A 25,701-nucleotide genomic window follows, 5' to 3' on the forward strand; every position below is an offset into this window, starting at 1 on the left:
AGAGAAAGGAAAAATGCGGAATTAAATAAATGGCGAAAACAAAAAGCAGTTTCGTAGGCGTGGCTTAGTAAGAACGATATACTGTGCTAAGACTAATGCAAACATTTGCGTTTTTCCTTAACACGTGTTGATTGGTGGATTGTCAATTCCTCAAACTTTTTGATTGGTTTAGTAAATAAATCACGTGACTTCCTCAGGAACCGAACATATTTGTATGCTTCCCCATATAGATGCAGTAAACTAACAATACGCTACACTTTTTTGGGGGGAATTTAAATTTTTACTCTATAAGTTTGAAAGAAACTTTTGGTTATTTTTCCCATGAAAGTTTTCACCCTTCACAAAAGAAGAACATGGTCCTGTACATTTGTCGCAATAAATCCTCGTATTTTGTAGATACCCTTTTCTATATAGAGCATAAACTTTCAAAGTTATATGTCAGCCTTTTGTTTTTCTTCGCGCCTTTTCAGTTTAGCCGACGCATCGTCTATTTCAAATATGGCCCTTCAATATGAAACATTGATAAGACTGGGTACGCTGAACACCCACCTACAAACCAAACCAAACGTCACGCCCTCTACTTGCTCACCTCAACGGATGCTCCCCCTCACCCCTCACCCCTCACTTTTTCACCCTTTTCAAATCGGATCGTATTTGACGACTAGGGACGTTTGCGCTTGCCTCTTTTGTTAATATTTGCTATGCCCTTACTCCGTAGCTTCAGAATCTCCTGGTTACCACGATAATACTGTGACAAATTGCAGATCGTTGCTTTTCACCACCTCTTAAACCGAGTTAACCGACGTAATTATCGCAAAAACCCACTTAACAGACCCAATTATACCCTCTTGTATTCTCGTTAACACTATATACAAAGCAAACTAAAACATGAAAATGGCACTTCCTTAAAACATCAACTCAAACCGACAAGATTCATCAGAGAGCTTTCGCTGTTATCTATTTATCATATATCATAGGAGATGTGTGGTGCACGGTTTATTAAATAGAGGCAAGAGAGATGTTCACTCTTTGCCCCTTCCTTCTTCTTATTATTATAATGTTCACCGATGAATGTACCCCAGTTACACCCTATTAAAATGGCATCGGATTTTGAAAGTTCTTCTTCTGAGCGTGTGTGAATGTGTGGAAAGTGTAAATGGGGGTGATGGTTATGGGGAGGGGATTGGGGTAGGGGTTTGGGGAGGGGATGTCACAGACAGGAGAGAGATAACTGAATGGACTATAAACGATCTAACAGAATATTACTCTTCCTCTCCGGGCAGTTTGAAATCTTGAATGACTTTAAAAGGCAAAGGGTGCTTTCGAACTTTTGTACCTGGCAACAGAATTGATTTAAACTGTTACGTGCCTACGGTATCTGGTTATCTCTCTAAATAGATGGGTGGCGAAGAACTGGTGCTACACTCGTGATAACCTCGCGGCTCAAAATACAGGTTTTGCTTTCAACTTGTTAACGAATAGTTTGCAAATTTATCCTGATTATTTGAAAACTATATTTGCAACAATTATCTTGAAGCAATCCTGCTGGAATGAGTGACATAATCCTGTCAAGTTTAAAGAGGGGTGGGGAGGGGGGGGGGGGTGGTAAGAAGGATATAAATAAATTGTAAACCAACCGTGACGATATTTCAAGTTTGGATGATGGCAACGCACGAGAATGAAATAAAGGTTACTATTTTGCTTGAGCCGAGTGCAAATTGTTACTCGGTGAGTAAAACGTCTTTGTCAGAAAAAAAGATGTATGGCAAATGGTGGGTGGGTGGGGGGGGGGTGCAGGTGGAGGGAAGGGTGGGTTATATAATGAATCTCGTCATTTTTCTCCCGAAAATCAGAATCTTTCTTGCACGTTTCGGTAAATTTATTGCTAGGAGGTTATCTTCCATGGAAGATGTTTTTTTCTAGTGATACAAGGGTGTGTGTGAATGGGAAATGGGGAGGGGGTGGGGGATCCAATGGTTAACCAATGGTTGATCCACGTAGCCTTTCAAATAGGATTTGTTTTAAGAGTCAATGAGAGGTTCCCCCTCCCCCCCCCCCTCCACCAAGTATATATATATACCCATAGGTACTGGTCTTTTACTCCTGTTGGTTAGTATCTCTTTCAGCTAATATTTTTTCTTTGGCCCTTAAAATGCTCTTACATTTTCCCCAACCTGTTTTTATTTATCAATGTCTTTTTCTTACTTGAAAAAAAAATGTTTAAGTCTGTCAATCATGTTTTGCTTCACACTTTCAATTTTTTCCGCCTAATTGAGTTTTATTTTGGAAGTGACAAACTTAACACAATGGCAAATCATCCATTGTTAAATATGAATGGAAATGTGCGAATCGCAATCGTTTTAACAATTATTTGATTCAATGATCATATTTTTCTCCTTTTATTATAATATTGATTATAACCTTGTCTTTTATTAATATGGTTTTGTTATTACTATTAATGCGACACCCGTCTGTCCCGTCTTCAGAAATAATTCGCTTTAATATCTAAAGAAGCGAATAAAAGGCTTCCAAATTCTTTGCGAGTCTTCGGACACGTGCGCACTTGAGTCAGTCTTATTATTTTGACTTGGAAGTTACCCTTTAAATTTTGCAAATGATCAAGCCGGCTTTTAGCTGGTTGGTTCTCCCATTGCAATGACAAGTATTAATAACCACTCACTGGGAGGACAAGTGTGTAGTTTTATATTGGATTGTATGAATTGTGATCGTAGGGGGGTCCCAATGTGTCTTTACCACGCCATAGCGGATGTTTCAAAGATTAGGAAATAATAAAAAATATAATAAAAAAACTGCAATATTCAGTGAATCGAACTTATGCCAATGATTGAAACATTGGGTGGGCCATTAAGTGTAGAAATTGAATGAGGGTATCTTAACGTACATAATGTAGGCATATAAATATATATATATATTTTATTGTGGTATATGAATGTACATATATATAGATATATATCTATAAATAGTGTTGCATATTTGATGTAAAGAATAAAAGAAGAAGCTGTTTTGGGGTTCCCGGGTAGGATAGTGGTGAATGTCTGCTATTAAGTTTCAAGGATGAAATAGGACGGTAACAAAAAAATGACGTTGGTCCCATAGTGGCTCTATACTTGAAGTCGATTTGTTTTGCTGGGAGGAGAAATGTAGGTCAACTTGTGTGTTATGCTTTCATCTCTCATGAAGCCATTTTTAGTGACGTCACGAAAAACATGTAGGCCTAGAGTATGTTATAATGTAAAATGTAATGACCCATGGCGGCTTAATAAACAAGTTTGTTTGTTACGTCACATTCTAATGGTCACGTGATAAAGTATCGCAAGAGTTTATGCTTTCATAGTTAATTTTAGGCTGTGTCACAAAATGGTTGTGCAAAACTATACGTAATTTCTTTTTCAAGATTCCTTCTGATATTATGTAAAGAATAAGGGGTTACGAAGTTAAAAATCCTTCAAACTGACGGCAATTTTTTTCACGAAAGAGGCGTCAACATTTAAATACATATTCTAAAAAAACAAAGTCTGGTCCATACGTGAGATTCAGGTTATCGTAATCATCAATGGCATTGCTATTTTAAAACCACGAGAAAGACAGTTACCACAACAACGTATGAGAACACAATCCTGATAAAGGGACCTGTGTTATCGCTACTCGGTGTGATGACGTCATGTCACAAATCATGTGATAGGAAATCACGTTATAATGATACCTTAGGTCAGGGGTGGGCACGAAATTTTCATTGGGGGGGGGGGGAGGAGGGCACAGTGCAATTTTGGACCCCTAATCCTCGGGCCACAAGAATTAAGGAGGTTCCTAATTCCGTGACCAAACATTGGAATATATTTCATTATAGGCCATGAGATTTCTGTTTATGCATTTTCCACGCTTGTAATGTTAGAATATCTACTCACTAGTAGGCCGCAGAATCATCAAGATATATAAACATATCTGAAGGTATTTTTTTTATTTTTTTTAACGTCTTCTGTCGTGCTGTGAAATTCGTTGTTTCAGTTGATCTATGGTTGGGTTGAAACATTGCTTCGATATTATAAGGTTCATTCTGCCTCGTTAACAATATCCCGAGGGCCGCGGAAAAGTCGATGCAAGCGGACCGTGCCGCACTTTGCCCACCTGTGTCTCGGGTAAAGATAGACTGGAACGGGCTCCGGCATGGGATGAGGTGGGATGGAGGTGGGGGAGGGGGAGGGATGGTTGTAGAAGGGAGGGAAGAAAGATAAGATTGAACACGTTGCATTTGGAATGTCTTCACATAGTGGAGCAGTGCAAGATGAACATAAAGGTGAAACTTCCTAAAAAGGTACATGCGAGACGAAGAATGCTTTCTAAAGTCAAGTAATGAAGAAACACGTCTAATTCATGTTCTTTGTAGAAATTCCGGTTTGAGTGTTTTTTCGATGTTGACAAAAATCGATAAGGCGAAGCAAAGCTATAGGAGTCGATCCGTTATAGTTGAACCATTTGTAATATTACTCTGTGTAATAATACTGGATGGGCGTGGTTAACCATTAGCCACCGGTTCTGCTGTTAATTGATTTAGATAGAAAGTGAAGAATTTCAATCTGTTAGTGGATTGACATTCCGTCACTAGATTTCTCTGACGTCATGGGTTGCTAAGGAAGTAACTTCTGCCATAACGACTGCATGACCATCTGCCATTCTCACCTTTTATACCAGAATAAATTTAGTTGGAACCCATGAGAGAGATAGTCAAGTGAATATTTTCCGATAAAATTAAAACCGTTCAGATTGAAAGTCAATCGACTAGATTGAATTTTCAATATATACATATTGAGAATTTAGAGATGATACCCCCCAAAAAAAAACACTAAAAAAACCCCCGAAGATTCTGCGCAACATAGACTGTTTACGTTTGAAAAGTCGAGCAGGATCGGTAGTGCATGGTAAGACCATGTAAACCATGCATCTGGCCTCATGTTTGGCAAATTAATCGTGCGAAAAAAAATTTATATACCGTGGCGGTTGAAAATGTAGGCCTATATACAACATGCTTAACTTCATATTGAATCATTCAGTATAAAGTTGTGGACCACAACCATAACACACGTGTGATGTTGCGTTACAAACAGTCCATCCCTTTTTCCCCTTCAAAAACCCCTACTTTTCGGCGATTGTGGCCTGCCTAATGAGGTGAATATTTTCAAGCTGTGCGAGCGTTTGCCACGATTATTTAAGGCGTAGAGTTTTTGCTCTTACAGTATGGAAAGGGCCCATCCCGCGTTCCATAAATAGGCATGACATGGGACAGAAAATTGTATTGCGAAAAGAAAATGCATGCTGGGTAATTTTACTCTATCAGTTTTACTCTAGTAAACTTTTATGAGGATTTTTATTTCTAAATGTATAGAATGTATGGAATGTATAAATTCAGGCAGGCCCGATCATGACGTGGGTTCCTCCGTACTATCATCTGCTCTATTGTTTTAGAAGCTATTGCTCCACGAAATATAAACGTTAGTTTCATCTTCATATAAACTACAGAATGCACACATTAATGAAAATCGAAAAGTGAGAAAGTTTGCATACATTCCATGGACGTACTATGTGGAACCATTAAAGTTCAATGGATTTCTCTACTTTTACACGGTGTTATTTTCAGAGGAACTGACGTAACATTATGTCGATGCTAGACTCGGTGGTCCAGCAGCTTTCATTCATGAGCCTTTGATGTTTGATGGGGAATAAATCAAATAGAAAAGAGAAAAAAGGTATTAAACTGTAGCCTGCACTGTTGGTTTATAGTATATTTTACACTCTGATGAGTGTTTCCTGTGTGTGGCATAATTGTCATTGTTTCAAGAAGTAATAAATAATTGGGAATCATCATATAGGATATGTTTCATGTTGTCTGTTTAACTGTGCCTTAAATCGTTACCCTATTGAGACATTCAATTAATTTAGGTTATCTTGGTTAGCTAATTTGTGATTGGTCAAAGTTTGACTGACACATGCGCGTTATGAACGAGATCGATGATATTGCGGAAAGTTGCGGTGAAGAGGCTTTCTGCGTGATCCTACGAAATCGATGCCCCTTGTACTAGGTAGATTCTTTCCTTAATAACTGAAATTCTGAGGAGCATTGCTACCCACATTTTCAGTGTCTCAATATTGGACAATGAATGCTTTTTAAGTACTTCAAGACCATCAACCCCCCCCCCCCCCCACCCAACAAAAACGGTTGGGCAAAGTTAGAAATATCAATAAGACGTTAAAACAAAGTAAGCAACAAGACATTAAAGGATGTAGTTACAATTTTCAGATATCAATGAAAGCTTTCTATAATCTGATCGGCTTTGGTTTGCAAAGTTGATTAATTTCAACCAGATTGGGAGATAAATAGGGAAAAAAAAAGAGAACAAGAAATATAATTATATATATTTTTTTTCTATTTCGCTCTGTTTTTGAGCTTAAACTTAATTTAGTTTTTGTTACATCTATGTTTCAATTTTTGGTCCTTTTCATTTTACGTTGATCAATGGTGACTACGCCTTTATGTGTACTTTCAGATATTTGATCAGTGGCTTTGACTTGTCTTACTTAGTGGTGACTTGCCTTACAAAAACCCCCAAAAAAAACTCTTCAAAAGAGAAAAGTAAGACGAAAAAAAGTCTTTTACATTGATAGAAAGACAGCAACCATCAGTCATTCTCTTCCTTAAGACCGTAATGTTTACATACACTTATCAAAACGCTGGTGTTAGAACACCATCAAGAACTGCTAGTCTGGGACTCCTTTTTATATGGCAAAACATAAGGATAACATCGTCCGTTTACTTCTAACGACAGCTGTTACAATGTAGACTCCTGGTCCATTACTTTCGTCTTTATTTTTTCGTTATACTTCATTTTTTTTAACGGGATATGTCGATCAAAACGAACATGGTCTCTTTTGTTTCATTTTGTATTTCTCTTTATTTCTACTTCCGCTAGATTTTCCATTTTGCTAGAGCAAGCAGGAAATCGGTTGCTAGGCAGTTTAGGCTTCCAACCAGTCGTTCGTTGTAAATATTGTTTGCCAAATGAAAAGATCGTCGTGTATTTGGAATCTTGCATTCTGAAGGAACTTATTTTGAGATGTTCAGTGAACAACATTTCGGTGCAGATTTTGTTGAGGTGTGATAAAACTAAAAAGCTTTTTTTGCGGTCTTTTCTACAATCAAGTACTCTTATTGATAACTTGTCAATGATGTATCGCCATAGTATGGTTCATACGTCATCAATTGATGACGAATCGGTCCTATTAAATTGGAAATGAATATTCAACAGCTCGAACACCTAACTATAAAAAGAAGAAGGAATTCAAATATCAACATACCGCATAAAAAAGTCTAAGAATATAAACGCAAATGTAAATTTAACAACAAAAAATGTTCAAACACAATCTCACTATATAAATGATAAGATTAAATACATACGCGTATTATATGCGCTGTCATTTATTTTTACGCCAACCGAATTGTTTATTTCTATTAGTTTACAATAATGTAAAAATATAGGTTGATACATAAAGTTACTTTTAGAAATGCCTTACTTGCCCGCCCACCCCCCCCCCATTTTTTCCCGTTTTTTTTTTTTGCTTTTTCGCATAAAAATGCGCAACCGTCATGACTATTAAGTAAGCCCATCTGTGCTCACCCAATGCCTTGATATTAAATGGTATGTTTCTTCTATAAGCCGATGTTTATGTAATGTAACTGTATCTATATGAAAAAATATGTAGGGTCTGCGGCAATTAAGTGCTTTGTCCGCGTGTGGAGTGATCAAATAGTAGGCTACATATACATCAGTTGATGTTCGCTGGACTCTGAAATTATTCCGTTGTCTATTATGTTTTATCGCTTTCAAGTATTAAGAAACACATTCGTATAATATTGAGAGATAATTTATGCGTAAAACACGAAAAGAGGCAAAATTGTGAAATTTTGACATGCATATGTGTGCATGTGTGTGTGTGTCATTTGTTGTTGTTGCTGGGTTTGTACATGAAATTGGAGGGGAAAACAATAAGACAAGTTGAGTTATTTGCATTTGCATGAGTATATGATGCTAATTAAGTTTTATTAATTATGTATTCTTTTGTTTCTGCTTGTGCAGTGCTATCTAACTATCAAAATCACTGCAATGTTATTTTGTGTCGAATAAATATATTATGTTTGTTTAAAGTAAAGAAGTGATTTATATATATAGATATGTACATACATATATGTATATGTACATATATATATATATATATGGTCTTAATTTAATTTTACTTTACACCGTTGCTTAACCGACTTTTTCTTCTGTAGGACATAATTCATTCAGTAAAGTTTAAGTAATAACACGTTTTCTGTCAATAAACGAGGGGGCACATTTAGGGAACAAATATGATTGACAGATTCTGGTAAAGTATCCCTGTTTCTGTCGAACAATTTCAAAAGAGTAAAAAATCATTTTTAATTAGTGGTTTGTTTTTATTATTCTAAATCTGTTGTCGCGTTGTGGATACGTCGGCGTAGACGGTCATAGGATGAAAGCGAGAGAGAATACTGCTATAGAAACCTATGGATAAAATTAATCACACTTATATAAGCTCATTGTAAACGAAGGTAAAACCTCGTCCACGCGGACAAATATTTTGTTCACACGGAAACACATTGACTGTTGCACATAATGCATATATACATCTAATTCTTCCCCCCCCAAATGATTTTTTCGTTTTTCTTTCTTTTATAATTTCAACTTGTAACGACAAAACCTATGTGCACCGATTAAAAAAAGCGTCGAAATAATATAATGATAAAAAAAATGAAAAAATTGTTGGCCCTAATGTGTGGCAATTATGCACCCGTGGGGAACATAGTCGGAGAGAAAGAGCGTAATGTTGTGTGCATTCATGTGTGCAAAGCAAAAGAGGTTGAGTAAGATCTCTAACCGCGAATCGTTGTGTAATGGATTCAAGTTAAGATTGTGTTTTGTATAGGTTGTGCTGAATCTGGCGGCACCAAAAGATGACGCCAAGTCAATTCTGGTTGGCTCCGTCTTGCAAGGAAACAGTGATAATTTTCGTCGTCATGGTTACTTCTCACGAGGCCGGTCATTGTACCAAAACTACCCCAAGTTAGCTCCTTTATTCTTCATATTTTCTTGCCTTTTGTTTCGTTTATTTTCTTGTTCTTTCTTTCCACAATAGCTTGTTTTATAATCATACATTTTTTATATAGATTATACCTAACACAGATGCGAATTCTTGGACGCTTTGCGTCAGTATACTTTCGACCCGACGAACTCCCCAGCGAAGACCGTATGTGCGTTATCGTCATCCCTACCCTACGCTCTTAAATTCACCATTTTAGTTTCCCTTTTTGGGATAAGGTTGTCATTTATTTAATTTAGCAGCGGTGAAAACTAATTTTTAAGGCCGAGAGAATTATTCTGGCGCTCCCGTCAAACTGCTAAAATGCGACAGGCCTATCACGACGCCGCTCGGCATCAATTGACTATGTTGTCCCTCGGCATCCGGGATATTAAAAGCTGTTATCGCATTTGGGGAGATTCGGACAAAAGAAAAATCTCAGAATTTATGGAGTTTCCAAAAAAAAAAAAAAAAAAAACTACCCATGTTGGGAACAAAGTCTCTCCGAATGAAAAACGGCCCTTAAAGGTATAAAGACGCAGTCGTGGGATGCAGGCGTTGAACATAAATTCACAAATCCCTTTGTCGTGCGACAGAGTTAACATTCGGATGTCTCCTGCGCTTAATGTAGGTTAGTACCTGAGACGGGGAGAAAATTGACCAATAATGTTAGATCTGTTGACAGAAGAAACGAGTATTCTCTCTGTTTCCCGCGGGGCGACATTTTTCTGTTTACTGGACCGGCACATGCGCCGACATTTTGGCTGCCTTCTGACGCAGGTGAGATCGGCCGAGGCGGTGGGCTCGCGGCATAATGCTCTAACCGGCTGTTTCACATTACATACATAATCCGTACTTCGAAGCAACATCAGGTTTCTCGCAATCTCAGCACAAGCCAAAGATATTTTAATCCTCCAAGTCCGTAGCCGTTTTTTTCCGTCGACGGTCGTTCGGCGCAGGCGTCACGGCAGGCGTAAATTCCAACCGGCATATCGCAGGCTCGCACGATCGCGCAGGTCCTCTTCAGGAGTGACATGTGTCCTTTGTTGAACGACTCGTCCCGGCGACAATGAGTGGCATGTTACCTTATGCAGAAGGGCGACCACCTCACAGCTCTTATCTGCTTTTCTCTCAAGAGAGAGAAATTGGAGACTCCGAGAGCAGACCCGTCAATCTGATTAGCGAACGAGACAGATGTCTCTCAAAAATACAGCACGCTGTTCGGTAACCGCAATTTGGATTTCCACGCAGTAAATATGTATTTGCTTCCTGTTTCGTACAGCCAAATCTTATCCCAAGTCTCCTGTACCCCCAGGATCCTATTATAAAATTTTACTAGTCGCACTTTACTGCCTATGTTAACCAATCCTTCAAAGAACAAATTATGGCTTTTTTTTTTTTAAAGATGGGGATTTTTTTCTCTCTCTCTCGATGGGGAGAATGTAACCGCTTTGTCGAAGGTAGGGTTTGATGGCAACATATCGAAGATATGTGTTTAAAATGAGAACCGGCTGCCTGTTGTCTTTGGCAAAAGTCCGAAATTTTTTGGTCAGAGTATATGTGTCATGATTTTCTTTGTCTTTTCGAACACTCATAACTCGCAGGATGTTGAGACTTTCGAAGTTTCGCGCGAACGACCGTAGAAACACGAAGGATGCCCGTTTTCGCCATGAGTGAACCCACAAGTAAGTTGCTTCCATTTTTCTCGACTCTTCAATTTTGTTAGCCAATCCTTCGTATCGTAATGTCTTTTCTTTGGGAGAAAACTTTGATAGAGATCTGAGTGGTTTGATCAATTAGCAAATTATCATTTTATCTTCAATCATATCTCTTAACTTTCATCCCAAACTCCTTTTCCTCGAGACTCGTTGTCGTTCTCATCTCTTTTCATTTGCTGTTGCCTATTGGTCATTTTCCAGAGTGATAGAATTCGAGACCCAGCCGTTTTGGTCTTCTCTTTTTTCTCCAATGCTTGTAGGAGAGTAGAAGAAAAAAAAGGCAAGAAAAAAAAACGTCGGGGATTTCTAGGAATTTTGGTTCAATTAGCACCGGAGCGATATTAATTTCTCTATGAGCACTAATTGGCTTTTAATGAATGCTGCATACCTGTTTTACGCATGTGCGCGGACGGCGATGTCTACCTCGATCCATATCCAGGTTCTTTTTTATATATTTCTCGACTGCACAATGCAGAATCATAACGTCACAGCGGGTGGCTATTGATCGCAGAAGACGGTATGCGCAATGCGGTACGCAAATTGACGCTAGTTTTTTTCCGGCGATTTGAATTCGAGTTAAAATTATTGACAGGCATCAATTGCTTGTTTCACACATGCTGTGCGACCTTCATAGGGTGTTCGTAATGATGCAATTTAGGTATGTGTGAGTGTTTTTGAGCTAATAGGTATGTTGAGCAATAACGACACTGCCTATTAAAAAATCATGTGGTGAAATGTGATTAGACATACAAATACTTTTAGATTCCGTTCCCATCACCGGTTGTTGAAGTATTTACCAGCAAGTGTTAGCTTCTGTTACCGCAATAGTTTTATCCCATTTCTTGAATTATTATGGTTAATTGATTCACGCCTTGTGATGTAACGAGGACACATAGTCTTAACAAGTGTTTTCTTTCTTTCTATTTTATGAGGGAAAGGTTTAGAAGGCGTTACCCATTCTGTACGACACTGTATATGTGTAGGCTACACGCGGCACACCCCCTTGATGTGCAGTGCAGCGTTCCGTTTTGAAATTGCGGGGTAATTCCCTGTCACCTAAAAGCTTGCTACAAGTCGTTTGGGGTTGCTATGGGCTGTTTGTATCGTGAAGTCGTATGTTTGTGTTACACAGTGAAGCTTTTTCAAGGGGGTTGCCATATTATCGACCTTCAACCAGGGGTTCGGGGGGAAACATTGGCTGTTGAATTTCGAGGATTGTGTTGTTCCACTTAACGAGTTAAAATATATAGATAAAAGAACAAAGATTGGGCATATTCGACTGAAGTGTATTAAAAACAATTGTGCAATATGGGAAATTTTTTAATTGTCAATTAAATTCCTGTCGTTTACAGATCAATTAAATAAACTGTTTTTTCTCTAAGATGTTTGACAGGAACATCAGGTGGCTGAAATGTAAAACAGGAAGAGAAAATAATAGGGGGGAGGGGGAGGGAGGGGGTTGAGGGGGTGTGAGACAGATTAGCCCGATAGCACAAAATAGGTGTGGTGGAAATATCACATTATCTTAAACTTCCCAGCATGTCTTACATCAATGCTACTTTGCTAATAGTAAGAAGCAAATAAATAGCAAATAGTATTTATTTTTTCCAGACCTACTTTAATGAAAGTTGTATTTAGTATTGCTCAACTATTTCTCGTTTACCTATACCGTTTGATATCTTATTTATCTCAGCATGATTATCATTTTGATCATATTTTTTGGGGTTTGGAGTATTTAACCGCTGAAGTGCGCGCGCAACCAATCTCTCATGTACATGTTAACAAAAATCCCATACACGGAATCCTAATATTTCCACCAAAAAAATCAAATTGAGTAATGATACTGCAACTTTACGCCATAAATTATCCCCTTTAATCGCTTAATACCAAATGAAATCCCCGATCGTCATTTAATGACACGTTACACACTGAAATCGGGTGCTTTAATCAGATAATCTAATTAATGAACACCTGTGCTATTGTTTTTGAGCATTATAGTTCCGAACGAATTAATTATCTGCCAGCGCATGTTCTCTTAATTTAAAAAACTTTTCATTCAGAACAAAGAGAACAAAGCACGTCCCTCATTGCCCTACGTCATCATGATTATAACGATTTTTCGCCACTCAGAAGACGCTATTAATTCGGGAGCCTCCGAGCTCACTCCGCTATCGCGTCTAATGAAGGAACTCCGGACTTGCAGCGCACTCGATCTGTTTTCTAATTATATTTAGAGGTATTATCAGATCGCATTGTCAAAAAAAAAAAAAAAAAAAAAGAGAGCGAAAAAAAAATGGGGGAGGTTTCTGACTGGTGCCAACAGTTATCGGTGGTACAAGTGGGAGATGAGGGTGAGCCAGTTAGTAAAAGCAGTTTGTTATCTGTTAAAGCGCTACCTTGCAAGAGAGAAGTTCTTAGAATGCTTAATGTCCAGTGCGGAATATCGGTTCGTCACCGTTTTCAAAGTAAGTCTTTAATTTTGACATTTCCCTATCCTGCTAAAGTTTCTTCTCTTTTCTTGTAAGACATAAAAAAAAAAATTGAAAGTGAGAGATAAGGAGAGAGAGAGAGGGGCTCTATATCTCATCAGCTGAAAAAAATATGCGCGTCAATTTTCTTTGATTTTGTTATTAGAGCGTTCGAATTTCCTGAATGCGTCGTATTAATGATAATTAATCTATAATTTCTATTCCCCCTAAAAGGCCTCCCCTACCCCCCAGTCATTTTTAAAATAATTATGCATTATCTCAGTTCAAGTCATTGCGTATGCATGCAGATAAAATTATATATTTCTATTTCTATATGTATGCATATATATATGTAGATATATATATATTATCTATATGTATATATATATATATATATATATATATGTATATTTGTATATGTATATATATATTTATATGCAAATGTATATATACATATATATATATATATAGATATATATATATATGTGTATGGATATGTATATGCATATTAATATGTATATATGCATATATGCGTATGAATATGTATATGCATATATTTATAAATGTATATGAATATCATATGTACATATTAATATATATATATAGATATATAAATAGATAGGTTATATATATGACTAAATACATATTGGATATATAAATGTAGGGATGACTATGTTAGTATCATGCTTCACGCTGACATTAGAAATCAACTCGAAAGAAAGAAATATTTAAGCATAACGCGCCATTCTCGATGAGTTCTATTAATAACTTTGAAAGTTGAAAAGCGAGTTAACAAAACTTTTCGTTGCCAAATTTGATTTTGGTTTTCAGTTTATGAAAAGAAGAGTACTATTCCTTTCAAGAACATGAAGTATTATACTTCAATCTCACATTGAGGAATTTTAATAATATTTTGTTTCGAAAACTGAAATTGAAGTCCTTCACCAGAAAACATACAAATGTTTAAACCGATGTATTGGCTAAGTTTGCCTCTTTTTATAAAGAGGGCGGGCTTCATATTCATACTCGGATCTTTTCAAGGTCTAACTTAAAGTTGTTGTATTATTAATGATCCTGCCTGTAGTAAAAACGAATAAGACGAGATACATTTTAATCTTTTTCACATATGCAAATGGACTTATCTAACATTTAAACGAATATTTAATATTTAATATCGAATATCTGTTCATTTTAATTTTTGTTAACGTAGCTTGGGACTTATTACTGTGTTCGTCGTAATATGCGCATGTATAAAATAACACTTTTTTTCTGTTTTTTTGTTGCTGTTTATATCAAATTTATCCACGGAGTAACACAAGGAAGACAGAAATGGGAAATCTATTTTAAGTTCGTTCTATAGGCCTATATAGATATATATATATATATATATATACGAAATCCCCATCCAATTTGTCACCACTCACAGATAAATGTCTTATAAAGAAAGAGATAGGCCTACCTTTTTAAGTTTTGGTTTTTGTAAATGTAGAACACGTCACACTATTGAAACTGTTCATATCGGGCAAACATATGAACAACTATTGCCTTGATGTTTATTAATATACACAAGCCATTTAAAAGAGCATTAATTCAAATCTGGTTTACTACTTTATCTGTGACCCATTTGCGGGGAAAACAAAAACGAGGCCAAATTCCAAATTTGGCCTATAGCATATTTGGATCTGTGGGGCATCGCTACTCGTACTTCATTAGTTGTACTCACAATATATAATGGTTTCTCAAAACCGCGGCAAACATACCCTGCGTGAAAAAGATCAGGCTCCAATGCTACCGGTTACTGAACCGAACAGGGAAATAATAACTTACACTTCGCCCTAAATATTAAACGTTGGCACAATGATTTTCAAAATATAAACGAAGTTCGCTTCATTACGCAAAATATCATGGCAATGTAGTCAATATATCATAACATGATCAATTAAGTGGTGTAACCAGCTGGGCGGAAAGGAGGTGGGGTGGAGTGGGGGGGGGGTGCGGAGAAGGGGGTAAGTGGGGGTAGAAGATTCCCCTGACTGAACTTTCTTGACTCGCCTCATCGTTGGGATTGAATTTAGTCAGAAGAGTAAACCTCATTAAATCCTTATCCAAACATCCCCCTCATCATTTTCATTCTTCATCCAAACCTCTTCACCCCCCCCCCCTCACCCCTCTTAACCCCCCTGAACTCCCCGTAAGAGTTTTTATGCCAATAGATAATTCTTCCGACGCTGCGGTGAAAAAAAAGCATGTTTCAGAAATGGTTGGCTTATACTGTATCGGTATTGGAATGAACATAAGTAATCACTCCCAATTGATAGTCTTGGCTTACTCTGAAATAAAAGGGGAAGGGTACACACAGCTTTCTGAGGAAGGGGCTAAGTGGGGGTGTGGGGGGCGAGTTGTACTGTACGTTTACACTACTGAACTCTTAGGATTAGTTGGGTCTCCTTTCTGTATATTTTTTGTAAAAACTATAGAACCTTCCGTCGTTTATCATTAGATTAACGTTAGAATTGTCCAGGTGAAACAGGCAAAGACGATTAGAGCCAATAACGGCTCTGATTGGCCATAGTGAGTCATGTGACTCTCATGTCGCTAAACTAGTACCAGCGGTAACAACAGTCAAGTATGGTGTAAGGTTATCATAAAACGTCTGTTACCAATATACATGAACCACGTCTCTAAAACTTAGTAAATTATGTAAGAAATAAAGAATCTGTAACAATTTTTAATGGATTGTAAGTTATTATTGATATTAATTACCAAGTGTCTGAAGTAGTTAATTGCATCATCAACATATAGACATTAAAGTGTCTGACGTCAAATTCTAACATATAACTATACACATACTTTTTTTATTATATATTTTTTTGAAAGTCGTGCTACTAATTTCTTTTCAAATTTGATTACGTAAGAACGTGACGACAAACGTGGAATCGTCTCGCTCCCCCCCCCCCCCCCTCGGCTCGAAAATGCGACATCATGTCACTTATCGCATCTAAAGTTTAACAAAATTGTCTAGGCATTCTTCTGATTGACTCGTGGAAGTAGATCCCTCCTAGAATGCACTCCACGATCTGTATTTTTGCCTTTCTTTCGGCAAATTCTAAATTTTTGTCAACCTATATTTGATGTTTTCTATTTCGTCCCATCAAGGTCGAATGGTACACTTACTATGTTCGTGACACCACACAGGTAATAACGTCACAGTGTTGAACCGGATAGTGTTAATTCAGTGAAAGCTGCTGACACCAAACATGGGGAATTTAACCCTAGGTGACATATCTATTACTATATTGCATTGCGAACGTTATACTAAGAATCTTATTTTCAATTACCGAATGGTTGATATTATGTCACGCTAAATTGCGAGCGTAACACGATAATCTTTTTTGAAGAATTGATCCAATCAGAAGTTGCTTTGATATTGATCTAAAAAAAAAGTTAGGAAGATCGTTGTTATCTGTCAAAGTGACGTGTTTCACGAGTCTCATTAAGTCACCAATCATCTTCGATGATTCTGCTGACAAAGCCATGGTAACGTGCAGAGAGTGGACCAATCACCTCACTCCTAAATGTTCATATCTCGTAGGTCGATTAATAAATAAATATGTAAGGCTGTTGTTGTTGTTTGCCATATCAGCAATATTTTCTAAGCCAAGGATGCTGGTCATTCATATACTGTAGATTAGAGCATCACTTTTGTCATGTGATTCTTTGATAGGAAGAAATCTGAAAGCTGATATAATTGTAAAATCTGAAATTATTTGTTTTGGGTTCTGTTTTTCGGAGTTGATGTGACTTATTTGATTGTGTGCGGAAGACTTTGGGATACCTAAATACTAATTTGACCTACATGTTGCTATGATAAGATATGTAATTTGAGACGTTTGTAAGCTAGGTTTATTGATTCATCAGTAAACCTTACAAGGATGTAAAAAATTTGATTCTGGCATGAATGGCAAGACCGAATTTTGTACACCGTTGTAGCCAAATTAGTTATTCTTCAATATAGCTTGCACTTTGTAAAAGGGCGCTGCAATCCAACGCATAGCCGGCTCAAACCCTATCAAAAGATTTGCTTGCACTAAACCAACCCTTGCAAAAGAAAAGAAAAGCGACGTTTACAATGATGTGCATGGGCGCTGTCAGTTCCAAAGAAAGAAGGTTACAAGTGTTCCATGCCATATACGGATGTATATAGTCTCTTCCAATTTAGCCTATATCATAGGCATTTGTCGCAAGCCGTTGTAGATTGTAACATGTAGCCTACATGTAACATGTACAACCTTCCAATTCGACTTTGTCTGTGGTGTAATGAAAGACGGAACTCACATTAAGTCAGTCATTGTTACACAACATATGTGCTACGTAATACGAACGATGACATCTGATGTGTCGTCAAATGTCTTCTTGACACATCATGCAATTTACATAACATCTATGCCACCGCCGTTATTTCCTTACTTCCACACCACGTAGCAAATATTACATCCATGCTACCTTTGTACTTCGCCCCTATTATATACACCATAATATTTATTTAACCTTGGAAGCTACGGTCACGAATCCGCCATCCTTAAGATTTGACAATAACCATGGTTATAACAAATAGTACATTTTAAAGTAAACACATAGCCCAAAATCTCAGTGACCTAAATGGTTCTTTAGGAAAGGATATTACGTATTTGTATATAGGGTCATTAAACGACAATAGCAGCATTCCACGATAATATTTCAGACCTCTCACTACTAGCTAATCACGCCCTCTCTTGCCTCTTTCTCACGGAAGAGAAACCGTGCATGATCCTTCCGTAATGTTTTCATTACATTCACCCAAGTGTTTACATTGCATATACCACCGACGACATTGCTACCATACTAATTTCGTGAAACCGGCCCTTATATGTAACGTCTACAGGATTTGGTCACGGGGTTTTCCGCAAACGATTTTTGTAATTCGACAATACCTCTTGTAAACATGAGTAAGAGACATTAAACCCCAAAGTTGGCTCCTCTCCCATTCCTGTGCGTCATAGAAGTTCGCCTTGACCGCACACTATAGAGCGTTCCATTTTTAGTACACCACCTTTACAATGTAAATTTGGCTCATCATTGAAAATGAAAGCTGGCTGTACACTGTTTCGTTATACCGGTTAACTGCGTTTGAATTCGGAGCGCGTGCATAAAAGCCTATAACCTTTGGCTTCGGAGTAAGGCCCACGATGGGGAAATACGTTCTTAACCTGAGCCTAGTACTAGCACAGCTGATGACAGAAACCGTACTGACCGCAGTTGAAGTAGTACTGGAATCGCTAGAGTATCATAATTGGACTGATCTAGAGTTGGACGAAGTTGCTACAGTGATACAGAGGTGATAAATTGTAGACGGAAAGTTAGAGGAAAAATCACACATACCTTCATCTCTCACCGTTAAACCAAAAAAGGGTTCGACAAGGGATCATACAGCTAGGTCTTTTAAGCGAGAACCTTTTTTAGGTTACTTAACACTCAAAGTCAGTTTGGTAGCCTATACAAGTCGGTACCGTGCAACACGTTATGCCTGCTTTTGCGATCTCCAACAGTATCACAAGCTGTGCGAATCCTGAACGAGTACACACGACGCCCTTGAATGTGTAAGTACAACTACAGCTACTACTACTACTACTACAACTAACTCTACTACAATGGCTCTAAAAGGCTCACTGTCGGTATTCGAAACCCCAAACGTTTATGTCATTTCTCGTTTGATAGAAACCAAAATGGTGATCTAATATTTTGTATGAACCAATATAGGTTTTGAGTTTATATGGAAAGGATTGAAAATATCAAATATATTTCAGTTGGATTGTTTAGCTCTTAAAATGCTCTGCAACCAACTAGCTTGTACTAGCGGTAGTAGGAATAACCTGCCTCGCGTACCAAGACGGTAGAAATATATTCACATTCACTGTGGTATTCTCCAAGGTCGTCACAATCATCCAACTTGGAATAACGTCCATGCCTAAGTGTTTAGTTATTCTTCGTATACTTTCCTATACTCTGGTTAAGAACAACCACATACAATTTTTGTACACAATGTGAGTTTCTAACTGCAGTGTTTTTTTCATTAGTAAAGTTGCAAAGATTCTGAGGTTATGCTATATATTAAATCAAAGAAGAAATGATATTGTTTCCTTCAACATATCTCAGATTTTGGAATAATTCCTACATTCTGAATGGGAAATGGTTCAAGCTGGTATTCCTCCTTATTTATTATTATTATTATTATTATTATTATATTTTTATTGACGATGTATTGTAGTATAGCTACTTCATGTAACCAGTATAAAAAAGAAAAGATTTTATATAGTTTGTATTTTGTTATGGTAAACAGTAGCTTGATACTGTCACAACAAAGTCATCAAAGTGTTAAAGATAATCAAATTTTTGCGAGATCTAGATTCCAGTGGGAGGAATCACAAGAAACTAAATCCATACTTCAGTCTGCAATTGCCTATTCCTTGACTTCTTAGCATTAGGTGAATAGTGACAAGATGTTTGTATGAAAGATAAAGGGAAAATGTTGTCTAGTTTTATTCACCTTCATTTTATACCTCTGCTATTCCATGTTTGAAGGTAATTAAGGAAATTAAAAATGTTCGTTGAATCCACTAAATTAAGCGAAACTTGTATCACTTGCATATTTTTACCTACCAGAATGATCTAAGAATAGAGAATACCTTAACTGGTGCTGTCATCTCTGTGTTCATGGTGATTTATATATGAAGATATAGATATATATATATAGGTATTCATATAGATATATGTATATATATATATCTTTATAGATATATACTATGTAGATATATACTATGCAGATATATTGATATAGATATATTGATATATATATATATAATTATATATAATATATATATATATATATATTTATATCTAGATATATTTATATATATTAATATATATATAATTGAAATCGTAATATATATACATGTATATAAATATATATATATATATAAATATATATATATATTATCTATATATATTGATATATATATAAATATATATATATATTAATATATATATATATATTAATATATATATATATATATATATATATATATATATCAATATATCTATATCAATATATATCAATATATCTATATCAATATATCTTTATATATCTACATAGATATATATCTTTATATATATCTATATATATTTATATATACTCATACTCAGTATAGGTATCCTAGAAGTAACATTTCCTGTTGATTTTTGTGAACATGAAATGTCATTTGAATACTATTTTTGGCCGACAAAAAAATATGCCACTTCTCTTCTTTTTCAAGAGGGTCAATATTTTGTAGGATATTAAAATGTAGACCGCTGTATATATATATATATATGCTCTCACGACACTTTCTTTCATTCACCGGGAACATTTAACCTATTTAAGCTGAGTACTGCAGGTATTGCAGTGACAAAACACGAAGGAAGGTAATATCACCGGTGTGTGGCGGGCGATGATATACGTTATGATAAATAAGACGCCCAGAGAGGTGAAGAAGTGGGTAATAATGAAGACAATCAAATGACCTCTGACGTAAAAGGTCAGTATTCTCTGGGAGGTAAGGTCCACAGGCTAGTCCTGTTTCTGACCACACTCGTTTGTGAAAGTTTTGTGATGGCATAAATCAAATCTTTGGTGGCAAAGGATTCCGTTTTGAGGAGTAGTAAAATACACTGTTTGGAATTATATATATTTTTTTCTACACAGAAGCAAATTCTTGTGATTTTTTGAAGCTTAGTCTTATAAAATAAAATTTTACTGACCAATTTCTTTGATGTGCATTTGTTGTACACGCTTTGGCTCAAATCGAATGTTGGCGCATGTAAATCTTTAATAAGGTTCATACAATTTCCATGAAGTTAATTGTCTTCTGAGTCATCGTAATAGTAAAACATCAGAGAACACAATGTACACTTTGTTAAATAAAATGGAAAAAAAAACCCAAGAACAACTCAATTCAACTAGAGAGAGTCGACATAATAATGAATAACATTTACAAGAAAGTATTCCTTCCTATTTGACTGCAAAATCATGACAACCATGTCAAGTATGTGCCACGATTCTTTAATTGGCAGGAAGGAAAGTTTTGTTGAAACATACTATAGTATTGTAAAATTCAATTGTCTTAGGTAGATGTACAAGAAGTTATGAATATCTGAAATCAAGTAGCCCTGTTGCCATCCAAAGTAACTGTTTCATTATATCAGTACATTATCTTCTGTTGAATGCTTTTAGTATTAATCTGAATAACAACGTATTTATATACTTGTCACAATGAATATTCATTAATCTCGAGAATGAGAAAGCAAAATACGCGTGGTCTTTGTAATTAACATAATGACTTTTTTCCTGAACTGTTTTGAGTAAAAGTTTGAGTAAAACTGTTTTGAAGAAAAGTTGAACTATTCAACTTAACAAGAAAAAGACTTGTTAAACTTTGGTTTGAGTTGGTTTCTAAATAACGGTATGTTTTGCCGCCTTTTCAAATATTTGAGTGCAGGGATTTGACTTCTTCAGTGCACTTATAAGAATTAGTTTAACAATTGTCTTCTAAAGTGACTTTTTTTCCTTCAATATATTTAATTATTTATCTCATAGCAACTTCCACCAATCTCAGGAATTATATTTCCTTAATCTTGTTCTGTCAGAAAAGTTTAATGCCAATAGTTCTTACTTGCTATATGAATGAATATTTTATTAATCAATCAAATATTCATATTGGTAATTGTTAAGGCGGAAAATTTTGCTTTTAAACAAGATTTCATATTTTTTGTTTTCATATTTCATAAAATAGTAGGCACATACATAATACGTGGATGGAAATATGAAAAGAAACAAGAAAAAGAGGGACCTTGTTTCGGGACTTGTGTACTTTTTTGAATTGTTTTGGTCTTTTATCATTTTATTTTTGTGAAGCATTATGGTTTGAAATTGTACCAACTGCTCAGTTTCCAGTTATGCACGTTCTGCGTTGGAAAGACTTAAAAATGTTGATTGCCATACATTCATTAGTTTAACGAACTGGATTTATTGTTTTGTGATTTATGTAAAAAGCACGGCATGAACAGAATACGGAATGGGGGAAATTATCAACAAATCCGTGAACCAATAAACTATGGGGAGTTATTCGTTGGATATTAAATATTCAATAGCATCTCTCATATAATCTAATAAACATTGATCACAATTTCAATAAGTAAACTCGTTGCGAAGTAAACGTTTTGAATTGAAAAAAAAAACAAGTTTTAGTTCAAAGCATTTAAGTGGAAGATACAAGTCGAGACAGACTCAGCAAAACAGTCTAAGAAATACTCGAAATAATGGCACTTTTTTGATACAGGTCACAAAATTACCTCAAGTTGAAAAATAAGATCAGTTGACAATATTGTAAAATAGTCGAACCGATTATTTCGCAAATTCGTTCAGTTTAACCTATTCGTTGTAAAGTTACCAACGAGAAAAGTGGAATGACGTTACGGTCACCTCTTCAAGTGTTGTACATATAGTTTATTTAACCAAGTATGAATTGCCGATGATCTGCAATTTCACCTAATTTGCTATAAGTGATTTGGATGCTGCGCCCGTCGTGAGCGATTGCGTGGACGAGAACGACTTCCGCAGACAATTTTGTTAAGTTTGCGTTATTATAATACTTGGTTCAAAACTTCTTTCGTTTCTTTCTTTTTTTTTTCTTTTCGCCTCGGTGATTGCGAGTGATCGTATACATGTATATATTGAGTTGTGTAAAGAGATGTGCTTTTGCTCAGATAATTTATGGTTCCAGCCTGATAGACATAACAGAAAATACACTTTATTTTAGTGAAAACTGTTGCCGTCCCAAGCGGGTCACGGTTTTTCCAACGCGTTTTTCATTTTTGATGTATTGTAAGGTTTTAAAGGTGATCCATAAGACAGGCTGAAACAGAGAAAGCAAAAGCATAGAAAAGAAAAGGGAAGAGAGTAGAAGAAAAGATAAAAAAGAAAGTGAGAGAGAGAGAAAGAAAACGTGGTTTAATAGACTATCCCATAGTTTTCTTTGTCAGGAAGGGATAAGGGTGTTTTAACCACCGACCCATTGTTCTTATATAGAGGGGAGTTTTTTTCCCTCTCGTCTGGACCCACCGGTCTATATGGTGTCAAGTTCTCAAGCGTGCCACACGTGTGCTAGTTGGCAATTGTTGTCCTCTCACGTGGCTAATCCAGAATTTAAAAGAAATCATGAAAAAGCGATAGCCAAACCAGTGGAAAAAAAACCCATTTCGACAGGGTGTGCTCGATCCAATTGATATTCTAGGGATGAGATAGTCGCTCAGTCATTCGGCCTTGGACCTCGAAAGAGGTAGGACACAGGTAAAAAAAAAAACGTCTCTATATTTGGACTACAGGGAGCAGTGGATTGCCACTATAAGCTAGTGAGAGTTTTACCTCTTCTTCGGGGTGCACTCAGTATTTCGTTCGAAGTACACATATATACATATATCGGCTACATATATATATAGGCTATATATATATATATATATAGCCATATACAGTGCTATTACCTGAACTGATCTCTCTTTGCTGGATAACTACTTGCCTTTTGATATATCGATTTTGTCGTCAAAAGTTTCTATAACAGTGATTGCTACGGTTGAATATTCCACACCGGAGACCGAGAAAATCAGTGCTTTCAGTAGCTTCTATGACTTCGGATGGCAGGTAATATATAGAAGAAAAAACAACATATTCTTCAAATATTTTGTAGATTTCATTGATGGGTGAGAACCACTCAATTCGGTATAGCATTTTGGTAGAAAATTGATGTTGTTACTACATTCATAGTTTGTCGTATTACTAAGTGGTACAACTTGTTAGTTTTTTTTTAAATGCAACCCCAGCAACAGTTATGGGTAGAATAAATTCCAATATTTTTTTTTTCAAAATGTTATAGGAAATGTTGAAGTTTGATATCGTCATTGTAAATTTTGAAATTTGATTTATCAAAGCTTTTCAATTGGTTTTTAGTTTTAGTGACTGAAGCCGTTATAGCTAATGGCGTTGCTTCGTAAAACGAATTAATTATTACATATATATTGGGTTTGCTACGTTCTGTCTCGAGAGATATGCATTGTTATTTTTATGACATTAACCGTAAAAAAGACCCCCGAAAAAGCACACGCCTTCAACAAACTGACCGAATCCTCTTCGGAACATTTTTCCAAGTTTGCATAATATATATATCAGAATCTATAATTTCGACATATCCTACCACTATATAAAATATATACATTTCTTGGCTTGAACCTGTCAGCGCCGTAGTGTCAAAAAACGGTCAGAACTATATTCCAAAAATACTAGGTTGAATAAAATATATCCCCTTTTCGGGTAATTTTTTAGCACGTTTTGAACGGACGTATTCACCTTTCTTTCATACCCGCAAGTAAATTACGTTTTGAGTGAAAGCCCCCTATGTGCTATACCCTATTCTCTGAGTGTTTATCATTGGTTTCTAACTGAAGAGAACTGCGTATATGCTATTAGGCTTGGTCACTCTTCGTCTGACCCCACAGGCTAGGAAATTGTTTTGAAAACCATTTCAGCGAGCGCTGCCTGCTGTATATTATAATTGAACTTTACTAAAAAAATATATATACCAGAGCTCGACGGTTACACAGCATTGATAACTAGCCGGTGACTACCGTTTCATGGTAAGGAATAAGCCCGGTCAACAATACGACCTCAGTTATTCATTGGTATTTTGTTGGCGAGCCTGCAAGCTGCTAACACACACACACACACACGCATTGTAGAAATGTGAACGGTATTTCATTGCACATTGTTTAAAAGTTTGACACACTGTGTGTGTGTCTATATGTGTGTGTGTATCAACGGCAGAAATACCGGTGGTCAGTGAGTAACACTGCTCTTGTGTATTTCTTAAAAATTCAAACTTTATTTGCTGAATTTGACAGTTTGAGGGGGGAAAGATTTCTCGAAAAAGCAGTAACAAAAACAATAATAACAATTCAAGTTAAGTTTGAACATGAGACCAGATATATTTCACCAAATTTTGGAGACAAGGATTTTCTCTTCTTTTTTTGTTGTTGCGATTTTATTATGTAATCGTGGCGATTTTGATACTCCTTTTGCGTTTTCCATAATTCGGTTGTTTGTAGAAGTATTAGTTATTTGAATGGGATACTCATTTTGCTTTTTTTTTTCCAGCAAAGTAATAGCAATATATCTGTGTACATATAAATATAAATCTTCATACAGACAGTTAAATTTAATCATACCG

The 25,701-nt window shown here is 36.2% G+C and overlaps 1 protein-coding gene across 6 annotated transcripts in view; it reads left to right on the forward strand.

The window, feature by feature from the left end:
• LOC139962676 (protein lin-28 homolog A-like) overlaps nucleotides 1–25,701 on the forward strand; it is an 85,543-nt gene that overhangs the window by 23,641 nt on the left and 36,201 nt on the right. The window contains exons 1-2 of one of the 6 annotated variants that reach the window (XM_071962851.1): nucleotides 17,458–18,990; nucleotides 20,811–20,964. The exons of 2 other annotated variants lie outside the window; for them this stretch is intronic. In XM_071962851.1, the coding sequence (XP_071818952.1) occupies nucleotides 20,946–20,964 (19 nt within the window). In that variant the 5' untranslated portion in view covers nucleotides 17,458–18,990; nucleotides 20,811–20,945. Of the gene's footprint in view, nucleotides 1–10,772; nucleotides 10,854–12,402; nucleotides 13,352–17,457; nucleotides 18,991–20,810; nucleotides 20,965–25,701 lie in introns of those variants that run through there. 3 more of the 6 variants (XM_071962850.1, XM_071962849.1, XM_071962854.1) reach the window with 3 other exon arrangements.

Source organism: Apostichopus japonicus, chromosome 21, assembly GCF_037975245.1.
Source record: "Apostichopus japonicus isolate 1M-3 chromosome 21, ASM3797524v1, whole genome shotgun sequence".
In the NCBI taxonomy this organism is placed as follows: domain Eukaryota; kingdom Metazoa; phylum Echinodermata; class Holothuroidea; order Aspidochirotida; family Stichopodidae; genus Apostichopus; species Apostichopus japonicus.